Here is a 24,148-nt window from a genome sequence, read left to right as displayed (position 1 = left end):
TCATTTTCAGTCAGACAGAAGTCACGTGCCCAGCAAATCTTTTGTCTAAGACTAAACCCGAATGAGAGACAGTTTTCCTGAGTTTCACACACAAGATGCCGGGGAATCTCAGCGGATGAGGCAGCATCTATGGAAATGAATAAACAGTCAATGTTTCATTCTGAGACCCTTCATCAGGATTAGAAGAAAGGAAGGTGGAAGCTGCCAGAATAAAAAGGTGGGGCAAGGGGAAGGAGGACAAGTTAGAAGGTGATAGGTGCAGCCAGGAAAGTGGGAAAGGTGAAGGGGTGGAGAAGAAGGAGAGTGGACCAAAGGAGAAAGGGAAGAAAGAAGGGCACCAGTGGGTGGTGATAGGCAGGGGAGAAGAGGTAAGAGGCCAGAGTGAGGAATAGAAGAAGAGGGAAGGGGGAGAGGAAAAGAAAAAATGAAAATAAGAAATCTTGTTTGTGATTGGAATATGAGGTGTTGTTCCTCCACTCTGACTATGGCTGAATATCCAGTCAGTGTTTGTAAGCCCCGAATATAGGTGGAGGTGCATGTAGTATTGAGGAAGCCTGGATTCTGCAGAAGTACTTAGACAGATTAGGAGAATAGGCAAAAACGTGGCAGATGGGATACAGTATCTGTTCTGAGGCTGTGTCTTTTGGTTGATGGAATTAAGGCAGACTATTTTCTAAACTGGGAGAAAATTCAGAAAATCAATAGGTACATTTAATGTCAGAGAAATGTATACAATATACACGTTGGTACATCCTGTAATTCTTCTTCTTTGCAACAACAACGAAAATAGAGGAATGCCCCAAAGAATAAATGACAGTTAAACATTAGAACCCCAAAGCCCCTCCAACCCCCACCAGCAAAAGCATCAGCGCCCTCTACTGAGCACTCAAGCATCAATAAAGGAATATATTTGCAGTACCCCAAAGACTACTTGTTCACCAGGTAATTCGACATATCACAGGCTCTCTACACCCTAATAATGGAAAAAGAGGTGTCACCGTTTTACTCCGAGAGGGAAGACATAACAAACAACTTGCTGCTTTATGATGTTAAAAGTCTGTTGCGTCGCTTTTTCCAAGCTCTGCACCCAGAGAGTCGGCCCCAGAAAGGCGCAGCTCTTTGGACACACAACTCACAGCAGCTAACCTGCTGCTCCCGTCGTTCCATGTACTGCCACGGCGCTTCAGTCAGGGGCACCGGCTAGAATGAGCACATCTCCAGAGCCACGAAGGCACGCTTGTCTTCCAGGCCGTGTACTTGGGATATCAAGGGTGCAAGGGTCTTGGAGTCCTCGTGCAGGTTAACTTGTAGGTTGAGTCGGTGGTAAGAAAGACAAATGCAAAGTTAGCATTCATTTCAAGAGGACTAGAGTATAAAAGCAAGGATGTAATTTTGAGGCTTCCTAAGGCATTTGAAGTACAGTATTGCGAGCAGTTTTAGGTCCCTATCTAAGAAAGGATGTGCTAACATTGGAGAGGGTCCAGAAGAGGTTCATATCAATTATTCCAGGAATGAAAGGGTTAATGTATGAGTGGCGTTTGATGACTCTGGGCCTGTACTCACTAAAGCTTAGAAAAATGAGGGAGTATCTCATTGAAACGTATCGAATATATAAAGGCCTTGATAGAGTGGATGTGGAGAAGATATTTCCTATGATGGGGTAAGTCCAGGACCGGAGGGCACAGTCTCAGAATAGAAGGATACCTGTTTAGAGCAGAGATAAGAAAGGATTTCTTTAGCCAGAGACTATTGAATCTGTGGAATTCATTACCACAGACAGCTCTGGAGGCCAAGTCATTGGTAATATTTAAAGTGAAGGTTAATAGGTTCTTGATTACTCAGGGCATCAAAGGTTACAGGGAGAAGGCAGAAGAACGGGATAATAAATCAACCATGACAGAATGGCAGAGAAGACTCGATGGGCTGAATGGCCTAATTCTGCTCTTATGTCTCATAGTTTTACGATTCTATATACAGGCTGGAGTTAACATTTACCAGCTGTAGGCATCTCTCATAAACACGCTGGAAATCTTGAGCAACGCACACAGAATTGGTCCAGTAGCGTCTGTGGAGAGGAATAAATAGTCAACGTTTCAGGCCGAGACCCGTCATCAAAACGATGCGTTGACCGTTTAGTCCCCTCCATGATGCTGCTTGACCTGCTGTCTCATCAGAAAAGGGAACAGGTCTGCAGACAGTATGCCACCACAAACAGTAAATAAGATGAGTGGCTGGTTAAATGCCTGTGAATGACAGTTCGACAGGTATATGGTTTGGAAAGATTGAGAAGGTTAAGGGCCAAACAGGTTATGGCTCTGAGCCACAAATAGGTCAAATTTAGAAGAATGAGGGAGATCTCATTGAAAGCTATCAAATATTGAAAAGCCTAGATAGAGTGGATGTGAAGAGGATGTTTCCCATGGTGGCGACGTCTAGGACCAGAGGGCACAGTGTCAGAATAGAGAGATGTCCATTTAGAACAGAGATGAGGAGGAATTTCTTTAGCCAGAGGATCGTGGCTCTGTGGAATTCGTTGCCACAGACGGCTCATGAAGGCCAAGTCATTGGGTATATTTAAAGTGGAAGTTGATAGGTTCTTGCTTAGTCAAGGCGTCCAAGATTATGGGGAGAAAGCAGGAGAATGGAGTTGAGAGGAAAAATAAATTAGCTATGATGGAATGTTGGAGGGGCCTCAATGGGCTGAATGGCCTAATTCAGCACCTATGTTTTATAAGAGCATACGACTATAAGACATAAGAACAGAATTAGGCCATTTGGCCCATCAAGTCTGCTCCAATATTTCAGCATGTCTGATCGAATTTTCCTCTCAGACCCAATCTCCTGCCTTCTCCCCATATCCCATCATGCCCTGACCAATGAAGAACCTATCAACCTCTGCCTTAAATATACATAAAGATTTGTCATCCACAGCTGCCTGTGGCAAAGAATTCCACAGATTCACCACTCCCTGGCTAACAAAATTCCTCCTCATCTCCATTCTATAAGTACACCCCTCTGTTCCGAGGCTGTATCCTCTGGTCTTAGACTCTCTCACTACAGGAAACATCCTCTCCACATCCAGTCTATCAAAAGTTGGCAAAAGGGACTAGCTTAGAATGGACATCTTGGATGACATGGGCTAGATGGGCTGAAGGACCTGTTTTTGTGATGCATGATTCTATGATTGGCATAAGAAATGGCTGCTGTTAACTGAAGCCACTATATCCAGGGTTTACAAATCTCATTCAGGGAACAGGAGACTATCAGATGCAAGCTGATGATCAGATGTGACAGACAGGCAGAGTCCTGATGAAGGGTCTTGACCCGAAACATTGACAGCTTATTCATTTCTATAGAAGCTGCCTCACCTGCTGAGTTCCTCCAGCATTACATATATGTTACTCTGGATTTCCAACTCAGCCATGAATGGTCTCAAGACTGGCTGCAAAAAGAGGAGGGTTGGCCATGGGGCTAGCAACCCCATCCCATAAAAACCCAGAGCTACAGAAAAGCCAACAGAAGATCCAAAGACCTCACCTCTGGGACAGAAGAATACACCAAGAGGATGGGCTTCATCTGGGCCCAAGACAGAGGACTCAGATCAGAATAAGCTTTATCATCACAGGCATGTGAGCTACTGTCAGTGGCCTATGCTCTAATAGAGTAATCGGGCTTAACTAACTCACTCTGGACTTCCAGCATCTGCAGCATCTCTTGTGTTGGTGACAGACAAGATGTGATTCAGTACACATCTCCACAGAGCTGGAGAATCAATCACCTGTGGCAGTTTTCGGGTGGGTTGAAGCACCTCAGGAATGAATAAATGTTGGTTGACTGTGGGGACCTGTCAACAGTGGGATACTGCAAACCCGGAGCCGAGTGCACTGGAAGTCTACAAGAAAAAGGTTTAAAACTCTTTCATCCAAAGCCAAATGTGCAGCTCTGGCTACAATGTGGATGCTGTAGAAACAATGTGAGTTGCTATTTGGCAGATGGATATTCCAAATGTGATCATTCACCATATCAGAATCAGATTACAGGGAGAAGGAAGATGAATGCAGTTGAGACAGATAATAAATCAGCCACGACGGAATGGCGGAGCAGACTGGGTGGACCAAATGGCCTAATTCTGCTCCTGTATCTATGTCTGACATACTGTATGTTTTTTCCCGGTGGGTGACTGGACCAGGAGCAGTTTTTGTTTGTGTTTGGCCCAAGTAGTTAAGAATATTCCATCGATAGTGGTCGGCAGCTGCTCACACAGATACTGGCGTTGCAATAAACTGCTTCTTCATGCATTATGCAAGTAAACACAAGCAAACCACAGAACTGATCAGACTGTCCATTAATCTTGTCCTTCCAGGTCCTGTTCTCTTCACAGCTAGTCCCGGCTCTGGCACTTGGCATGTGAACAACATGGCCTGCCCAGTGTGCCTGACTAGGGCCCCAACACTGAGGATCTTTTAAAAACATTTTTATTTAGATACAGCATAGTAACAGATCAGCACCATGCAAATGATGAGGACGCCTCCGAGTTCATGGAAGGGGTCATGAGCTTCATCTGGAAGAGCACTGAGGATGATGTCCCCCAGAAATCCAGACCAGATACCCTGGATCAACAGTTCCGTGTGAGCAGCACTTACTGTGCAAGACAGAGCTTACGTTGCTGGTAATCAGCAAGAGCTCAAGAAATGCAACTACGATCTGTGCAAAGTCGTCAAGGCAGCGAAACAACAATACAGAGACAAGATTCAGACCCAACATTCCACCACCAACACATGCAGCTTATGGAAAGCTCTGCACACCATCGCAGACTTCAAAGTGAAACAATGATGCCTCCCTCCCAGACGAGCCAAATCTTTTTTACGCTGGATTCAATGTCGCCATGAGGAGACCTGCAGATGATGCGACCGGCAGCTTAGTCATCTCTGAGGCTGAAGTAAGCAGGTGTTTCCAACAGGTGGACAGTCACAAGGCTACAGGACCGGACGGCATATCAGGGCGGGTACTCAGGATGTGCGCGGCACAACTGGCAGGTTGTTTGCAGACATTTTTAATCTCTCCCCCTCCCAGCGTAGAGTGCCCTTCTGTTTCAAAACATCCACCATTATCCAAGGTAAAAAGACCAAGGTAACATGTTGTGAACACAGCGCAGCACATCACACAAACCAATCTTCTGTCCTTGGACTCACTTTTCACCGCACACTGTCGAAGCAGTGCTGCCAGGATAATCAAGGACACAACCCACCCAGCCAACACACTTTTCGTCCCTCTTCCCTCTGAGAGAAGGCTCAGGAGCTTGAAGACTCGTACGGCCAGATTCGTGAACAGCTCCTTTCCAACTGTGATAAGACTGCTGAACGGATCCTGACCTGGATCTGGGCCGTACCCTCCAAATATCCGGACCTGCCTCTCGGTTTTTTGCACTACTTTACTTCCCCTTTCCTATTTTCTATTTATGATCTATAATTTAAATTTTTAATATTTACTATCAATTTGTAATCCAGGGAGCGCGAAGTGCAGAATCAAATATCGCTGTGATGATTGTACACTCTAGTATCAATTGTTTGGCGACAATACAGTATAAAGTCTGAATGACTGGCGTCCTGTCACACACCTCAGAAATAAGCAAATGCTTTGAGAGTCTGGTCAAGGTCTACATCTGCAGTATGCTGCCACCCACACTGGACTCCCCCGACAATTCACCTACCGACACAACTCATCGACAGATGAGAATGCTGATTTGGACTACAGTTCAGCATTCACCACCATAATTCCCTACACAGGGCTTAAGGTGGATAAGTCACCTGGTCCAGATGGACTCCATCCTAGAGTCCTGAGAGAGGTTGCTGAAGATATAGTGTATGCATTTGTCATAATCTTTCAAGGATCACTTGATTCTGGTATTGTCCCGGAGGATTGAAAGATTGCAAATGTCACTCTACTCTTTAAGAAGGGAGGAAGGCAAAAGAAAGGAAATTATAGGCTAGTTAGGCTAGACTCAGTGGTTGGGAAGTGTTGGTGTCCATTATGAAGAATGGGGTTTCAGGGTACTTGAAGACTAATGATGAAATAAGCCAAAGTCAGCATGTTTTCTGCAAAGGGAAATCTTGCCTGACAAATACGTTCCAGTTCTTTGAAGGAGTACCAAGCAGGGTGGACAAAGGAGAGGCAGTGGACGTCATTTACTTGGATTTTCAGAAGGCATTTGATAAGGTGCTTCACATGAGGCTGCTTAACAAGATAAAATCCTATGGCGTTACAGGAAAGATACTGGTATTGATAGAGGAATGGCTGGCAGGCAGGAGGCAGCAAATGGAAATAAAGGCAGCCTTTTCTGGTTGGCTGTCAATGACTAATGGTGTTCCTCAGGGGTCAGTATTGGGACTGCTACTTTTCACGTTGTTTGTCAGTGATTTAGATCATGGAATTGCTGGTTTTGTGGCAAAGTTTGTGGATGATATGAAGATAGGTGGAGGAGTAGATACTGCTGAGAAAGCATTGCGATTGCACAGGACTTGGACAAATTGGAAGAATGGGCAAAAAGGTTGAAGATGGAATACAGTGTTGGGAAATATATGATAAAGCATTTTGGTAAAAGGAACAAAAGTGCGGACTATTATTTAAATAAGGAGAAGGTTCAAACATCAGAGGTGCAGATGGACTTAGGAGTCCTCGTGTAAGACTCCCAGAAGGTTAATTTACAGGTTGAGTCTGTGGTAAAGAAGGCAAATGCAATGTTGGCATTTATTTCAGGGGGAATAAAATATAAAAACAAGGAGGTAATGCTGAGGCTTTATAAGACACTGGTCAGGCTGCACTTGGAGTATTGGCCCCATATCTCAGAAAGGATGTGTTATCATTGGAGAGAATCCAGAGGAGGTTCAGAAGGATGATTCCAGGAATGAAGGGGTTAATATACAAGGAGCATTTGACAGCTTTGGGCCTGTACTTACTGGAATTTAGAAGAATGCGGGGGTGGGGATCTCATTGAAACCTACTGAATGGATATAGGGCTAGGTAGGCGGATGTGGAGAGGATGCTTCTTATGGTGGGGGTACTCAGAACTAGAGGGCACAGCCTCAAAATTGAGGGGCGACCCTTTAGAACGGAGGTAAGGAGGAACTTTTAGCCAGAGAGTAGTAAATCTGTGGAATGCTCAGCCACAGACTGCAGTGGAGAACAAGTCCATGCGAATATTTAAGGCAGGGTAATCATTTCCTGATTGGTCAGGGCATCAAAGGATATGGCGAGAGAGCACATGAATGGGGTTAAGTGGGATCCGGGATCAGCCATGAAGGAATGGCGGAGCAGATGATGGGCTGAATGGCCTAATTTGGCTCCTGTGTCTTATGGACATACACTTCCATTGATGGGGCAGGAGCTATCTGATGAGCTACCTATTTTTGTGTGATGGTGCACTTACTGTGGCACTGCACGTCTGTCTATCTGATGTAAGGTGCAGCCCACGAGCACTGCAGATTTACATGAGGGAAAGATTGTTTAGGAGGCATAGAGTACTACCACACAGAAACAGGCCCTTTGGCCCTTTTAGGCTAGGCTGAAACAGAGTCTGAGCACCTCAAGTTGAAGAAAATAAAAACACTGGAGAATGAGTGGAGGGGAAGCAGTCCTCACTAAAAGATAATGCTTGGCCATGATTATATCACTGTGACTACCTGCTTTGTGGACATTGGTGCCATAATCCCTACATTATATGGGTAAGTACACTTTACACTGCCTGACTGGTTGGATACCTGTGACATAAATGGCACTACAAGTGTACCCAGACTCTTACTTTATGCCCTCTCCCCCACCCACCCACTTTCCCCTTCACCTGGCTTCACCCATCACCTTCTCACTTGTCCTCCTTAATCCTCCCCCCACATTCTTATTCTAGCTTCTGCCCCCTTCCTTTTTCAGTCCTGATGACGGGTCCCAGCCCGAATGGTTGACTGTTTATTCCCCCCCCCCCACCACAGATGCTGCCTGGCCTATTGAGTTCCTCCAGCATTCTGTGTGTGTTGCTACAAGAGCAGTTGGTCCTTTTTCTACACCAACAGGATCAATGAAAGAGCAAGAGCACAGAAGACAACAAACTGTGCAAATGCAAATATAAATAAATAGCAATAAATAACGAGAGCACAGAATAACCAGATAAAGAGTCGTTAAAGTGAGATCATTGGTTGTGGGAACATCTCAGTAGATAAGTGTGGTTATCCTCTTTTGTTCAAGAGCCTGATGGTTGAGGGGTAGTATCTGTTCCTGAACCTGGTGGTGTGAGTCCTGAGGCTCCTGTACCTTCTTCCTGATAGCAACAAGAAAGGAGCATGGCCTGGGTGGTGAGGATCTTTGCTAATGGATGCTGCTTTCCTACAACAGTATTTCAATGTATATGAGCTCCGTTGTTGGGAGGACTTTACCCGAGATGCAGTGGGCTGAATCTACCACATTTTGTAGGATTTTCCATTCACACCATTCCACCAGATTGCCCTTGGGAGCAGCTGCAACAACTGTAACTATTGGAGGAATGGCAGTAATAGACAACAGGTATTTACAGTACACCATGAAGACAAAAGAACACTTCAAGCAACTCTGTGAAAAGGTTATAGAAAAGCACAAGTTACTGAATATCCTTAGAGTACAGTTGTCAATCATCAAGAAACGGAAAGAATATGGCACAGCTGTAAATCTGCCAAGAGCAGGCCGTCCTTAAAAACTGAGTGACTGTGGAAGAAGGGGACTAGTGAGGGAGGCCACCAAGAGAGCTGTAACAACTCTGGAGGAGTTACAAGCTTCAGAGGCTAAGATGGGAGAGACGGTGCATACTACAACTGTTGTCCGGGTGCTTCACCAGTCACAGCTTTATGGGAGAGTGGCAAAGAGAAAGCCACTGTTGAAAAAAATTCACATGAAATCTCAGCCAGAGTTTGCCAGAAGGTATGTGCACACCAAACACCACACATCATTGTAGATACACCATCCCTGCTGTGAAGCATGGTGGTGGCTGAATCACGTTGTGGGATGTTCACTGCAGCAGGATCTGGAAGGCTTGTGAAGGTAGAGAGTAAAATGAATGCAGCAAAATAAGGGGAAATCCTGGAGGAAAACCTGATGCACTCTGCAAGAGAACTGTGATTTAGAAGAAGATTTGTTTTACAGCAAGACAATGACTCCGCAGAAAGCCAAAGCTACAGGAATGTGAAAATGGGGGACACCTCCCTCTCCCTTGCCAGGGAGGGAGAGAACCTGTGGGTTGTCGAATTCAGATGAAATGTGAACTTCTGGGGTAACTGCCATCTGCAAGGTCTGTGTCTTTGCCATTGTTTAGCACACGCTTTGGCTTGGTGATTGTACCGATGCGTGTTTAATTTTGTTGGTGGGGGGAGGGGGATTGCTGTTCATTGCCGCTTACACATGGGAGGGGGGAGCTGGAGGGGATTTAAGGTCCTCACGTTTAACTGTCATTCTTTCTTTGGGGCACTTCTCTGTTTTCATGGAAGTTTTGCAAAGAAAAAGCATTTCAGGATGTATATTGTATACATTTCTCTGACTTTAAACTTGACCTTTGAACCTTTGAATGGCTTAAAAACAATAAAATTAATGTCCTGGAGTGGCCAAGTCAGAGTCCAGACCTCAGTCCAATTGAAAATTTGTGGCTGGACTTGAAAAAGGCTGTTCACTCATGATCCCAATGCAATCTAACAGTGCTTGAGCAGTTTTGTAAAGAAGAATGAGAAAAACCTGCAGTGTCCAGATGTGCAAAGCCTACAGAGACCTATCCACACAGACTCAAGGCTGTAATTGCTGCCAAAGGTGCATCTATTAAATACTGACTTGAAGGGGTGAGTAATTACGCAATCAATTATTTTGAGTTTAATAATTGTGAAAAATTTAGATCAATTTGTTTTCACTTTGACACAAAATGTTGTAAAACAATAGAATCGTGAAAACTTCCAAGTGGGGGGTGAATACTTTTTATAGACACTGTAGCTAACTACCCCTACCATCAATGAGATTGTCCCACTCCAGACATCCCGAACTGTAACACTGCAAAATTAGTTACATAGTTTCCTGACTACCCATTATACATGAGAATATCCCACTCCAGAATCTCAAATCAAAATGAGTACTCCTACTATACATAATCTCTGCCATTATTAAATGAGTTACACAGCTTCCTGACTACTGTCTCTATCTGACTTCTGATATCTATTCTGACTTCTATAGATGTGTGGTAGAGAGCATACTGACTGGTTACATCATAGCCTGGTATGGAAACACCAATGCCCTTCAAAGGAAAATCCTACAAAAGTCATGTATACATCCTAGACCGTCACGGGTAAAACCCTCCCCACCATTGAGCACATCTACAAGGTGAACTGATTAAGGAAAGCAGCATCCATCATTAAAGACCCCCACTACCCAGGACATGCTCTCCTCTCACTGCTGCCATCAGGAAGAAAGTACAGGGGCCTCAGAACTCACACCACCAGGTTCAGGAACAGTCATTACTCTTCAACCATCAGGCTCTTGAAGCAGAGGGAATAACTTCACTCAACTTCACTTGCCCCATCACTGAAATGTTCCCACAATCTATGGACTCACTTTCAAAGACTCTTCATCTCACATTCTCAATATTCATTATTTATTTATTATTACTTTTATTTCTTTTTTTCTTTCTTTTTGTATTTGCACAGTTTGTTGTCTTTTGTACATTGGCTGCCTGTCTTGTTGGGTGCAGTGTTTCATGATTGTATTGTGTTTCTTTGTATTTGTTATGAATGCCCAAAAGAAAATGAATCCCAGGGTTGTATGTGCTGACATAAATGTACTTTTGATAATACATTTAGTTTGTACTTTGAACCTTAAACTTAAATGGGTTACCCAGTCTCCTGACCATGCCTGCTATACAGGAGTCTAATCAAATGATTTCTATTGTAGCTCATCTCTTCTAGAAGATTCACTTGTTTTGACTGAGGCTCAGAGTTTTATCCTAACCTGTGTCTCTTCTGGATAGAGTTATCTTTTTAGCACCAACCATTCTATTCCTGCTCGCCCTTCAATGAATCCCATCACAACCAGTCTTCGCCACATCTCTTACTCATGAGGAGCAGTGTTCATTGTCATGGTAACATAAGTGTCAATTATTTTATTTTCACTGAGGATTATCAAAGAGTTGTAAATGTATACACAACAGAAACAGGCCCTTCGGTCTAAATCAACCAGGCCAACTGGCAATCGGTGCTAGTCCTCGGAACCTGTGGGTACCCCATATAACTCTAACCTTTCTATCCATGCAATTCACACAAAACATGAGTTCCTCCAGCATTTTGTGTGTATTGCTCAAGATTTCCAGTATCTGCAGAATCTCAGGTACTTGCATAAATGTCTTTTCAATGTTGCAATTGTTCCCACCTCTACCAGTTCCTTGGCAGCTCCTTCCAGCATCCTCAGTGTGAAACACTTGTCCCACAGGTCCTGTTTAAAATTTTCTTCTTTCAGCTGAACCCTATGCCCAGTAGTTTCAGAATCTTCTACAGTGGGAAAAAAAAAACCGTGACTATCGACCCCATCAATGCCCCTGAGAATTTTATAAATCTCCATAACGTCAAGCCCTCAGCTTCCATCACTCCAGGAAAACAGTCCCAACCTGTACAATCTCCCTTATAATTCAAGCCCACCAGTTCAGGCAAAAGCCTCTTTTGAATCTTTTCGCTGTCCTCTCTATTCTTCTTCCAGTACAATGATCAGAGCCCAGCAGCGCTCTCTATCACTGTGACATGACGTCCTAACTCATGAAGTCAATGCCTTGGACAATAAAAGCAAGAAAGCCATACTCGGAAGGCAGAAAGGAATGGAATAGATTGGCTGGTTGAGTGGTGTTGCAGTAACAATCTTGCACTCAACGCCAGCAAGACCAAGGAACTGATTGTGGACTTCAGCAAGGGCTAGTCCAGAGAACACACACCAGTCTTCACTGAAGGGTCAGTGGTGGAAAGGGTGAGCACTTTCAAGTTCCTGGGTATCAACATGTCTGCGATCTATCCTGGGCCCAACATATTGATGCATGCAATTATTCCGGAAGCCCAATTAGTGGCAGGAGCACAGCACTGTGAATTAAATAAAAGTACAGAAGGGACAAGCAGGGCGGCCATTGTTGGGAGTAGCCCAGTGGTGAGAGTAGGAGTGTCAGGCTTTGCCTCAAAGGAGGCTTCAGCTCAAAAGAGGCGTTAGCACTAGGTAAGTTTCTGTTAAAGTTCCCTTTTTTCTTTTTTCTCTGACTATACCTGGTGTAGTAAATGGCCATTGTGTGTACTTCATGCTGGATGTTGGAATCCTGGAAGACCCAGATTCTCCCAGGGAACTATATCTGCATGAATTTCATCCGGCTGCAGCTCCTTGAAGATCATGTTGAGGATCTGGAGCAGCAGCTGGATGACCTTCGGCTTATACGGGAGAGTGAGGAGATAATCGATCAGAGTTACAGGTAAGTAGTCACACCTAAGATGTAGGAGGTGAGTAGCTGAGTGACTGTCAGGAGAAATGGAAATGTGAATAGGCAATTAGTGGAGTGCCCCTGTGGCCATTCCCCTCTATAATAACTATACCGTTTTGGATACTGCTGTGGGGGATGACCTCTCAGAGAAATGCCACAGAGACCGGGGATCCATGGTGCAGAAGGGAAAGAGGGAGAAGAGGGGAGCAGTAGTGATAGGAGACTTAATAATCAGAGGAACAGACAGGACATTCTGTGGACATGAACGGGACACCTGAATGTTACGTTGCCTCCGAGGTGCCAGGGTCAGGGGCGTCTCGGATCATGTCCACAGTATTTTGCAGGAGGAGGGAGAGCAGCCAGATGTCTTGGTACAATTGGTAGCAATGACATAGAAAGGAGAAGCAAGAGTCCTGAAGAGAGACTTTAGAGAGCTAGGCAGAAGCTGAGAAGTATGATCTCCAGTGTAGTAATTTCTGGATTGCTACCTGTGCCATATGCCAGTGAGGGTAGAAACAGGATGGTTTGGCAGATAAATGCGTGGCTGAGAAGCTGGTGCAGGGGCAGGGCTTCGGGTTCTTGGATCACTGGGATCTCTTCTTGGGGACGTATGACGACTTGCACCTGAACCCAAGGGGGACCTTGAGGACAGGTTTGGTAGAACTGTTGGAGAAAGTTGAAAGTAATTTGGCAGGGGAATTGGAACTGGAGTGAAGGGACTCAGGATAGGATGGATGGTAGAAAAACAAAGATAGTATGCAGTCAGACTGTCAGAAAGGGCAGGCAGGTGATAGGACATTATTGCAGCCAGCAGGGTGAGTATCAGTGCATTAGGGATGCAAAATCAAAAGGGGTAGCAAATACAGTACTCAAAGTGTTGAATCTCAACACACAGAGTATTAGAAATAAGGTGGATAATCTTGTTGCACTTTTACAGATTGTCAGGTATGATGTCGTGGCCATCACTGAATCGTGGCTGAAGGATGGTTGTATTTGGAAACTGAATATCCAAGGATACACGTTGTATCAGAGGGATAGGACTGTAGACAGAGGGGGTGGTGTGGCTCTGCTGGTAAAGAATGGCATCAACTGAGTAGAAAGGTGTGACATAGGATCAGAAGATGTTGAATCCTTGTGGGTTGAGCTAAGAAATTGCAAGAGTAAAAGGATCCTGATGGCAGTTATTACAGGCCTCCCAACAGTAGCTGGATGTGGACCACAGGTTACAACAGGAGATAGAAGAGGCGTGTCAAAAGGGCAATGTTATGGTAGTCATGGGAGATTTCAACATGCAGGTTGATTGGGAAAATCAGGTTGGTAATGGATCTCAAGAGAATGAGTTTGTTGAATGCCTGTGAGATGGCTTTTTAGAGCAGTTTGTCATTGAGCCTACTAGGGGATCCTGACTGGTTGTTATGTAATGAACCAGAGGTAATTAAGGAGCTTAAGGTAAAAGAATCTTTAGGAGACAGTGACCACAACATGATTGAATTTAACCTGAAATATGATAGGGAGAAAGTAAAATCTGACATAGTAGTATTTCAGTGGAGTAAAGGAAATTACAGGGGTATGAGAGAGGAATTGGCCAAAGTAAGTTTGAAGGAGATTCTGGCAGGGATGTCAGCAGAGCAGCAATAGTGTGAGTTTCTGGGAAAAAAATGAAGAAGTTGCAGGATAGATTTATTCCAAAAACAAAGAAATACTCAAATGGCAAAATTGTACCATTGTGGCTGACAAGGTAAGTCAAAGCTAATGTAAAAGCAAAAAAGAGGGTATACAATAAAGCAAAAATTGGGAAAGACAGAGGACTGGGAAGCTTTTGAAAACCTAGAGAGAGTAACTAAAAGAATCATTAGGAGGGAAAGGATGAAATATGAAAGCAAGCTAGCAAACAATATCAAAAAGAATATAGGACTGTCAGAAAATGAGGCCAGAGAAATGATAATGGGGGACAAGGAAATGGCAGATGAACAAAATGAATATTTTGCATCAGTCTTCACTGTGGAAGACACTAGCAGTATGCCAGATGTTGGAGGGTGTGAGGAAAGATAGGTGAGTGCAGTTACTATTACAAGGGAGAAGATGCTCTAAAAGCTGAAAGACCTAAGGGTACATAAATCACCCAGACCACAGTAACTGCACCCCAGGATTATGAAAGAGGTAGCAGTAGAGATTGTGGTGGCATTAGAAATGATCTTTTAAAAATCATTGGACTCTGGCATGGTGTCAAAGGACTGGAAAATTGCAAAAATCACTCCACTCTTTAAGAAAGGAGGAAGGCAGCAGAAAGGAATTGATAGACTAGCTAGCCATTCCTCAGTGGCTGGGAAGATGTTGGAGTCAATTGTTAAGGATGAGTTTATGGATACTTGGTGACACAGGACAAGATAGGACAAAGTCAGCATGGTTTTCTTATGGGAAAATCTTGCCTAACGAACCTGTTGGAATTCTTTTAGAAGATTACAAGTAGGATCGATTAAGGGGATGCAGTGGTTGTTGTATATTTGGACTTTCAGAAGGCCTTTGACAAAGTTTCACACGAGGCTGCTTACCAAGTTAAAAGCTCGTGTTATTACAGGAAAGTTACTAAGATGGTTAGAGCATTGGCTAGTTGGTAGGAGGCAGTGAGTGGGAATAAAAGGATCCTTTTCTAGTTGGCTGCCACTGACTAGTGGTGTTCTGCAGGGGTCGGTGTTGGACCACTTCTTTTTATGCTGTGTATGAATGACTTAGATGATGGAATAGATGGCTTTGTTGCCAAGTTTGCAGATGATTCGAAGATTGGTGGAGGGGCAGGTAGTGTTGAGGAAACAGGTAGGATGCAGGAGGACTTAGATTAGGAGAATGGGCATGAAAGTGGCAATGAAATACTATGTTGTATAATGCATGGTCATACACATTGATAGAAGAAATACATGTGCGGACTATTTTCTAAACAGGGAGAAAATCCAAAAATCTGAGATTCAAGGAGACTTGGGAGTCCTTGTGCAGAACACCCTAAAGGATAACTTGCAGTTAGAGTCATTGGTGAGAAAGGCAAATGCAATGTTAGCATTCATTTCAAGAGGTCTAGAATACGACAGCAGGGATGTGATGCTGAGGCTTTATAAGGCACTGGTGAGGCCTCACCTTGAGTATTGTGAACAGTTTTGGGCTCCTCATCTAAGAAAAGATGTGCTGACATTGGAGAGGGTCCAGAGGAGGTTCACATGAATGATTCCGGGAATGAAAGGGTTATCATACAAGGAATATTTGATGGCTCTGGGTCTGCACTGGCTGGAATTTAGAAAAATGAGGGGGGGGCCTCTCATTGAAACCTTTTGAATGTTGAAAGGCCAAGACAGAGCAAATGTGAAAAGGATGTGGAAAGGATGTGGGAGTCTAGAACAAGAGGGCACAGCTTCAGGATAGAGTGGCATCCATTTAAAACAGTGACGTGGAGAAATTTCTTTAGCCAGAGGGTGGTGAATTTGTGAAATTTGTTACCACAGGCAGCTGTGGAGGCTAGATCACTGGGTAAATTTAAGGCAGAGACTGCTCTTGTATTGGTCACGGCATCAAAGGTTACATGGAGAAGGCTAGGGAGTGAGGCTGAGAAGGGGAAACAAGGATCAGCCATGATTGAATGGTGGAGCAGACTCAATGGGCCAAATAGCCTAAATCTGCTCCTATGTCTTATAGTCTTATGGTCTAATTACAAAGAAGGCAGTGGCTATATTTCATTAGGAGTTTGAGGAGATTTATCCTCAAAGACTTCAACAAATATTTGCGGATGTACCGTGGAGATTATTCTGACTGGTTGCATCACTATCTGGTATGGAGGCACCAATACACACCCTCAAAAAGGTGGGATCCATCATTAAGGACCCCCAGCATCCAGGACACCATGATATTTGTTGGTTTCCAGCACCAGCCCAATGCAAGACCTAAAAATGACTATAAGTTATAATAATAGATAAAAAATAAATAGTGCAAGAAAAGAACAAAATAGTGAGTAGCATTCCGTGTAATGGACCATTCATAAATCTGATGGTGGAGAAGAAGCTGTTCCTGAAACATTAATTGTGCATCCTCAGTCTTCTGTACCTCTTCCCTGAGGGAAGTCATGAGGAGAAGGCATAAGCCAGGTGATGATGATAGACCTTCATAATGGATGCTGTCTTCTTCAGGCATCGTCTTTTGAAGATGTCCTCAGTGGTGGGGTGGCTAGTGTCCATGATGGAGCTGGCTAAGTTTACAACCCTCTGCAACTTGTTCCAACCCTGTGCATTGGAGCCACCATACCATTCAATGATGCAACCAGTCAGAAGGGTCTCCAGGGTACATTTGCTAGACTTCACTGACATTCCAAATTTCCTCAAACTCCTAATAAAGTAGAGCTGCAGGCATTGCTCCTTTGAAAGTGCAATATGTTGGACCCACGATAAACCCTATAAGTTTGCTGAAACCCAGGAATGTGAAACTGCTCACTCTTTTCCTCTTTGATGCTCATTGTCAAGACAGGGAAACAAAGTAATCACTTGTCCGAAGAGAAGCTCTGCCCATGTACTGTTCCCTCAGCTGGAAATGTTGACCATTCCAAGATTCCTGATGTCTACACTGGGCCTACACCAGGGCAGGAGATCCTGCATTCTCCCGTGTCTGGGAGGGGGAACTGGAGGGGGTTTAATTCCAGCGGGAAGCTTTGTTAATGCAGCATGGTGGGGTTTAAACTAGTTTTGCAGGGGGATGGGAACCAGAGTGCAGAACGGTTAGTGGAGAGGTTGTGGAGGCAGATATTGGTAAGACTTCAGACAAGGTTAGGAATCAAAAGGTTGAATCTATTGCGATTAGTGTCCTGAGTTGCGTATATTTTAATGCAAGGAGTATCTGAGGAAAGGTGGATAATAGTGCTGAAGATGAGGTCACACACATAAAAGTTGCTGGTGAACGGTCTTGGCCTGAAACGTCGACTGTACCTCTTCCAATAGAGGCTGCCTGGCCTGCTGCGTTCCACCAGCATTTTGTGTGTGTTGTTTGAATTTCCAGCATCTGCAGATTTCCTCATGTTTGCATTTCTGAAGATGAGGTAGCTGGTTTACAAACAGAGGCAATATGTTGTGAGAACAGGGCATAATTGCCGTCAATGGGATGAGTTGCAACGTAAAAGATAGACAGAATTGAAAAGGTGAATACAGGACTTAAGGTGTTGTATCTGAATTGGAGCAGTATACGGAATAAGGTAAAAGAACTTGCAGCACGGTTGCAGTCTGGCAGGTATGATGTTGTAGGCATCACTGTTTCATGGCTGAAAGGGTATGGTTGGGAGCTTCATGTCCAAGGATACACATTGTATCGAAAACAGGCAGTAAGGCAGAAGGGCAGTGCTGCTCCATTGGTAAAAAATTAAGAAAGAGGTGACATGTGGCCTACAAATTACAATAGGAAATAAAAAACGCATGCCATAAGGGCAAAGTTTCAATGGTCATGTGGGACTTCAATATGCAGGCAGATTGGGAATCAGGTTGGTGCTGGATTAAAGGAGGGGGAATTTCTAGAGTGTCTATCAGATGGCTTTCTAGAGCAGCTCGAGCTGAATCCACTGGAGGATCAGCTCTTCTGGATTGGGTGTTGTGGAATGAACCAAAATTGATTAGAGAGCTTAAGGTGAAAGAACCCTTAGGGACAAGTGATCATAATATGATCAACTTCACCCTGAAATTTGAGAAGGAGAAGCTAAAGTCAGATGTATCATTATTACAGTGGAGTAAAGGGAATGGTACACGCATGAGAGAGGAGTTGGCCAGAATTGATTGGAAAAGAACACTGGCAGGGATGACGGCAGAGCAGCAATGGCTGGAGTTTCTAGAAGCAACTCAGAAGACAGAGGATATATACATCCCAAAGAAGAAGAAATATTCTAAAGGAAAGATGACACAACCGTGGCTAACAAGAGAAGTCAATGCCAGCATAAAAACCAAAGAGGGCATATAATAGAGCAAAAATTAGTGAGAAGTTAAAAGAGTGGGAAGCTTTTAAAAATCAATGGAAGGCAACTGAAAACACTACTAAGAAGACAAAGATGAAATACAAATGTGAGCTAGTCAATAATATTGAAAAGGATACCAAAAGTTTCTTCAGATACGTAAAGTGTAAAAGAGAGTTGAAAGTGGATATCAGACCACTGGTAAATGATGCTGGAGAGGTGGTAATGGTGGACAAGGAAACAGCAGACAAACTGAATAAGTATTTTGCATCAGCCTTCACTGTGGAAGACACTAGCATTGTTGTGGAAGTTCCAGCTTTCAGGGGACATGAAGTGTGTGAGGTTGTCAAAACTAGAGAGCAGGTTCTAGGGAAACAGAGAAGTCTGAAGTTAGATAAGTCACCTGGACCAGATGGTGTACACCCCAGACATCTGAAAGAGGTGGCTGAAGCATTCATGGAGGCGTTAGTAATGATTTTTCAGGAATCATTAGATTTTAGAATGGTTCCAGAAGACTGGAAAATTGTAAATTTTATTCCCTTCTTTAAGAAGGGATAGAGGCAGAAGAAAGGAAACTATGGGCTAATTAGTTAGTCTGACCTCAGTGGTTGGGAAGACATTGGAGTTGATTATTAAGGATGAGGTCTCAGGGTAATTGGAGGCACATGACAAAATAGGCTCTATTCAGCATGGTGTCCTCAAGAGAAAATCTTGCCTGACAAATGTTGGAATTCTTTGAGGAAATAGCACACGAGATATACAAAAGAGAATCAGTTGATGTTTTCTGCTTGGATTTTCATAAGGCCTTTGACAAGGTGCCACACATTAGGCTGTTAACAAGCTACCAGCAACATGGCATTACAGGAAAGATTATAGCATGGATAAAGCAGTAGCTGATTTTCAGGAGGCAAAATATGAGAACAATGGGAGCCTTTCCTGAATTGCTACCATTGACTGGTGGTGTTCCAGTGGGGTCTGTGTTGGGACCGATTCTTTTTATGTTATATGTCAATGATTGGATAATGGAAATGATGACTTTGTGGCAAGGTTTGCAGATGATATGAGATAGGTGAAGGGTCAGGTAGCTTTGAGGAAGTAGAGAGGCTACCAATGGACTTAGATATATTTGGATAATGGACAAAGAAGTGGCAGATAGAATACAATGTGGGGAAGTGTACTTTGGTAGAAGAAATGAAAAGGTTGTCTATTCTCTAAATGGAGAAAATACAAAAAAACTGAGGTGCAAAGAGACTTGGGAGTTCTTGTGCAGGATTCCCTAAAGGTTAATTTGCAGGTTAAGTCGGTGGTGAGGAAAACAAATTCAATGTTAGCACTCATTTCAAGAGGATCAGAATATAAAAGCAAGGTTGCAATGTTGAAATTTTATAAAGCACTGGTGAGGCCTCATTTGGAGTATTGTGAGCATGTTTGGACTCCTTATTTTAGAAAGGATATACTAAAACTGGAGAGGGTTCAAAGGAAGTTCACAAAAATGATTCCAGGATGGAATGGCATGTCATATGAAGAGCGTTTGATGGCTCTGGGCCTGTATTCACTCGAATACAGAAAAATGAGGAGTGACCTCATTGAAACCTATCGAATGGTGAGAAGCCTTGATCAAGTGGATGTGGAGAGGTTATTTTCTATGTGGGAGAGTCTTAGACCAGAGGACACAGCCTCGGAACAGAGCAGTCTCCCTTTAAGAATGGAGATGAGGAGGAAATTCTTTAGCCAGAGAATGGTGAATCTGTGGAATTCTTTGCCACAGTCAACTTTGGATGTCAAGTCTTTATATTCATTTAAGGCAGAGGTTGATATATTCTAGATTGGTCATTAAAGGATGAAAGGATATAGGGAGAAGGCAGGAGATTGGGGTTGAGAGAAAAATTGGATAAACCGTGATGAAATGGCGGAGCAGACTCGATGGCAAAATGGTCTAACACTGCTCCAATTTCTTGTGGTCCTCAGAAAATCAGCTCTCGGTGAGGTGAAAATAAGGCACAAGACTGCAGTGCTGCTCAATTCTTCGACACTGATCACACCAGCAACTGCTGTTTAATGATCAATGGAATTTAAATTCATTATCTTTGTGTTCTGGGCAGATTGGGCTTGTCAGCCGTGGCTGGCAGCTCATCTAGGTGAAGGAAAAATCTGATCTCAAATCTCTGTTGCTTTATGGGAAAGGCATGGAAAATGCTTCAGGAGTAAACCTTGTGGAGAAATCTGGAGATGGACTCCCTAAGGCAGTCCTACGTTGAGTTCAGCACTGATTGGCAGCTCCTGTGATGCCACTGGTGTGAGACTGTATCAGTCTCTGCCATTTCTTTGATTCATCAGCTACGTGGAGAGGGGTTCAGCAGTCTGCTTTATGGGCAACAGCTTGCTCTCCATGTTGTAGTGACCTGGCTTGTGTATACATAGACAGCTAGGTCGACCCTGACCAACAGAGACTCGTATCTTTGTCTGCAATAAGGTTACAGAGAAATGCAGAGAATTCGTCCTCTTTTCTGGTGAACTGACTACATGAAAACAAAACCACCAACCTGACAAATGGCTTGTGAGGTTGCATGTTGTCAGTGCTGTAGTTGATAGGAGTTTACAGCGTGGTGCCCTACCCTGCTATAAAATGGAGGGTAAATGTAACTGAGTAGTGATGCAGATGTTGATTTTGATGTTTGATAACAGTATTGTGCCAGACATAAAAAATTATTATAAGTTACAATAAGAAAAATATATTAAAAATAACTGGTACAAAAAGAGACAAAATAATGAAGCATTGTTCATAGGTTCATTGTCATTTAGAAATCTGATGGCAAAGTGGAAGAAACTGTTCCTGAAAAGTTATGAATGTGTTTTTAGGCTCCTGTGCCATCTCCCTGATGGTTACAATGAGAAGAGGGCATGTCCTGGGTAATGTAGGTTCTTAATGATGGCTGCTACCTTTTTGAGGTATCATCTTTTCAAGATGTCCTTGATGGTGGGGGAGGCTAGCGACCATGGCGGAGTTAGCTGAGACTACAATCCTGAAGAAGAGTCTTGGCTTGAAACATGAACTGTTAGTTAATTTCCATGGACGCTGCCTGACTTGCTGAGTTCCTTCAGCATTTTGTACGTGTTGCTCCGGAGTACCAGCATCTGCAGAATTTCTCGTGTCTACAATCCTCTGCAGCTTTTTCCAGTCCTGTGCATTGGCCCCTCCATACCAGACAGTGATGCAAATAGTCAGAATACTCTCCATAGAACATCTGTAAAAACTTGCAATTCTTTGGTGACATACTAAATGTAAGAATGCTTATATAATTATAGTCCGTTTTATAATGAGTTTGAATTAATTAGTGCACGTTGCCTTGCGAATGCTTTTTATGATCCCTGTTGAGTTTCAATGCAGGCTTATAGAGCTTCTGGTAAATTGCAGTGTGTATCTGTACAGCAGTCTGGGAGGCTGGAATTTGAAACAGGGATTCTGCAACATTCCCTCAATCATCCCAGGAGTCCATCGACTGAGCTCTTAATGCCTTTCACATTCCTACACAATTCAAAAAGGCTTAAATATCATACAGAACAAAGTATATAAATGCTTTATCAGCTGCTCTCTTTCCTATGCAGGATCATCCACCTGTTGTTTTCATTCATTATTCAGATCCAGGCATCATGTACGAGTACAGCATTTACTGGCCAGCCCTCGTTACTCTAAAACTGGATTAATAAGGACAGTGGACTTCCTTCACCAAACTTGTTGGGTGTTTGCAGCAACCCAGTGCTCTTAGGGTCCGATCATTTATTTATTTAGAGATACAGCGCTGCACAGGGCCTTCTGGCTCAATGTGTCGCACTGCCCAGCAACCCACCCTAGCCTAATCACAGGACAATTTACAATTAACCTACTAACTGGTACATCTTTGGATGGTGGGAGGAAACCAAAGCACCCGGAGAAAACCCATGGGTTCACAGGGAGAACATACAGACTTTCTTAGAGGATGCCAGAATTGAACTCTGACGCTCTCAGCTATGTTAGAGTGGTGCTAACAGCTATGCTACCATGGTGTCCCATAAAGATACTAATTTGTTACTGACCGTTGTGTTCTCCGGGTTATGGCAGGATTTCATATCCCTGACCCACCTGCCAGTCAGAAATACAGCGCTGAGCTGAAGATGCCCGCTGCCTGGAGCACCCGGCAAATCCAAACTCAAACACTTGCTCATATGTATAGACTGCACACAAAGGAAGGAAGACTCATTTGATCATTTTAATTCGATATTTAATTAGGTGATCACTTTCAAGAACTTGATAATTCATGTTCTCAGTATTATTTATTTTTTATTTGTTTTCTTTTGTACATTGGTTGTTTGCCAATCTTTGTTTATTTTGTATTTATTTTTATTTTATTTAGAGATACAGCACAGTAACAGGCACTTCCAGTTCACCAAGCCGCACTGCCCAATGACACCTATATGACCAATTATCTACTAACCCGCATGTCTTTGGGATATGTGAGGAAACCAGAGCACCCGGAGGAAAACATGCAGTCACAGGGAGAACACTCAAACTCCTTATAGACAGTGGAAGGAATTGAACCCACGTCACTGGTGTTTTAAAGCATTACGCTAACTGCTATGTTGCCATGCCATATACCGTTTTTAATAAATTCTATTGCATTTCTTTATTTTCCTATAAATGCAAAAAACAATGAATCTCAGGGTAGTATATGGTGACATTTGTGTACGTTGATAATAAAGTCACTTTGACTTTGACTTCCCAGGTGTAATGTGGAATTTGAACACATCTTCAGTTCAGGCCTCTGCATTACTAGTCCAGGAAGGTAATCACAACATTACAGTAATTCCTAAATTAGTTCCAATGATTGTAAATAATATTTAATGAAAACCATCATAACCACACTCATAATGAAAGTAATGTACTCATGTTACCTCTGCGGCCCCTGGGTTTTGTTGAAAGCACAAAGGGTTTCCTTCCAGCGTGAGGGTATTCAGCCTGTGGCACAGAGCTATGTAGTGGATCTGCACAATATCTTCGATATTGTTCCCTTCCAGGTCGAGCACTTCCAGGTGCTCTAGCATGCTGACCGGGCTAACGTCTGAGATGTTGTTGTACGCCACATACAGTTCCTGTGGAAAAAAGAAGGGAACATTAGGAACACAAGGAAAATATCAGTGGGATAACCAATGGTGCTTCTTCCTTGCGGTGACACCCACTCACAAAATTTAGGATGAGCGTTACTTTGGCAAGGCATTTGACAAGGTCCCACATGGGGTACAGTATTGGTCAAGAAGATTCAGTCGCGCAGCATTCAGGATGAGGTAGTCAATTGGATTAAACATTGACCTCATGAGAGAAGCCTGAGACTGGTTGCCTCACTGACGGGCAGCCTGTGACTAGTGGTGTGCCGCAGAATCACTCTGGGACCTTTGTTTATCATCTATATCAATGATCCGGATGACAATGTGATAAACTAGATCAGCAACTTTGTGGGTGACACCAAGACTGGGCTGTAGTGGATAGTGAGGAAGGCTGTCAAAGTTGCAGAATGCAGTGGACCAGCAGGAAAATGGACTGAAAATTGGAACTTACTGCGGACAAGTATAATGTGTTGCACTTTGGGAGAACAAAGGGTAGGACTTACATGGGACATGAAGGAATGCAATAGGACATGGGATCTGGGAAT

At 43.5% G+C, this 24,148-nt stretch overlaps 1 protein-coding gene across 1 annotated transcript in view; it reads right to left on the bottom strand.

Moving 5' to 3' along the window:
- lrrc56 (leucine rich repeat containing 56) overlaps window positions 1-24,148 on the bottom strand; it is a gene marked incomplete at its 5' end in the record, with an annotated part of 179,572 nt that overhangs the window by 69,135 nt on the left and 86,289 nt on the right. Inside the window, one exon of the mRNA XM_063039126.1 lies at window positions 23,394-23,591. Within this exon, the coding sequence (XP_062895196.1) occupies window positions 23,394-23,591 (198 nt within the window). The remainder of the gene's footprint in view (window positions 1-23,393; window positions 23,592-24,148) is intronic.

Source organism: Mobula hypostoma (genome assembly GCF_963921235.1).
Source record: "Mobula hypostoma chromosome 11 unlocalized genomic scaffold, sMobHyp1.1 SUPER_11_unloc_2, whole genome shotgun sequence".
In the NCBI taxonomy this organism is placed as follows: Eukaryota; Metazoa; Chordata; class Chondrichthyes; order Myliobatiformes; family Myliobatidae; genus Mobula; species Mobula hypostoma.
This window is presented reverse-complemented; position numbering and strand designations above follow the sequence as displayed.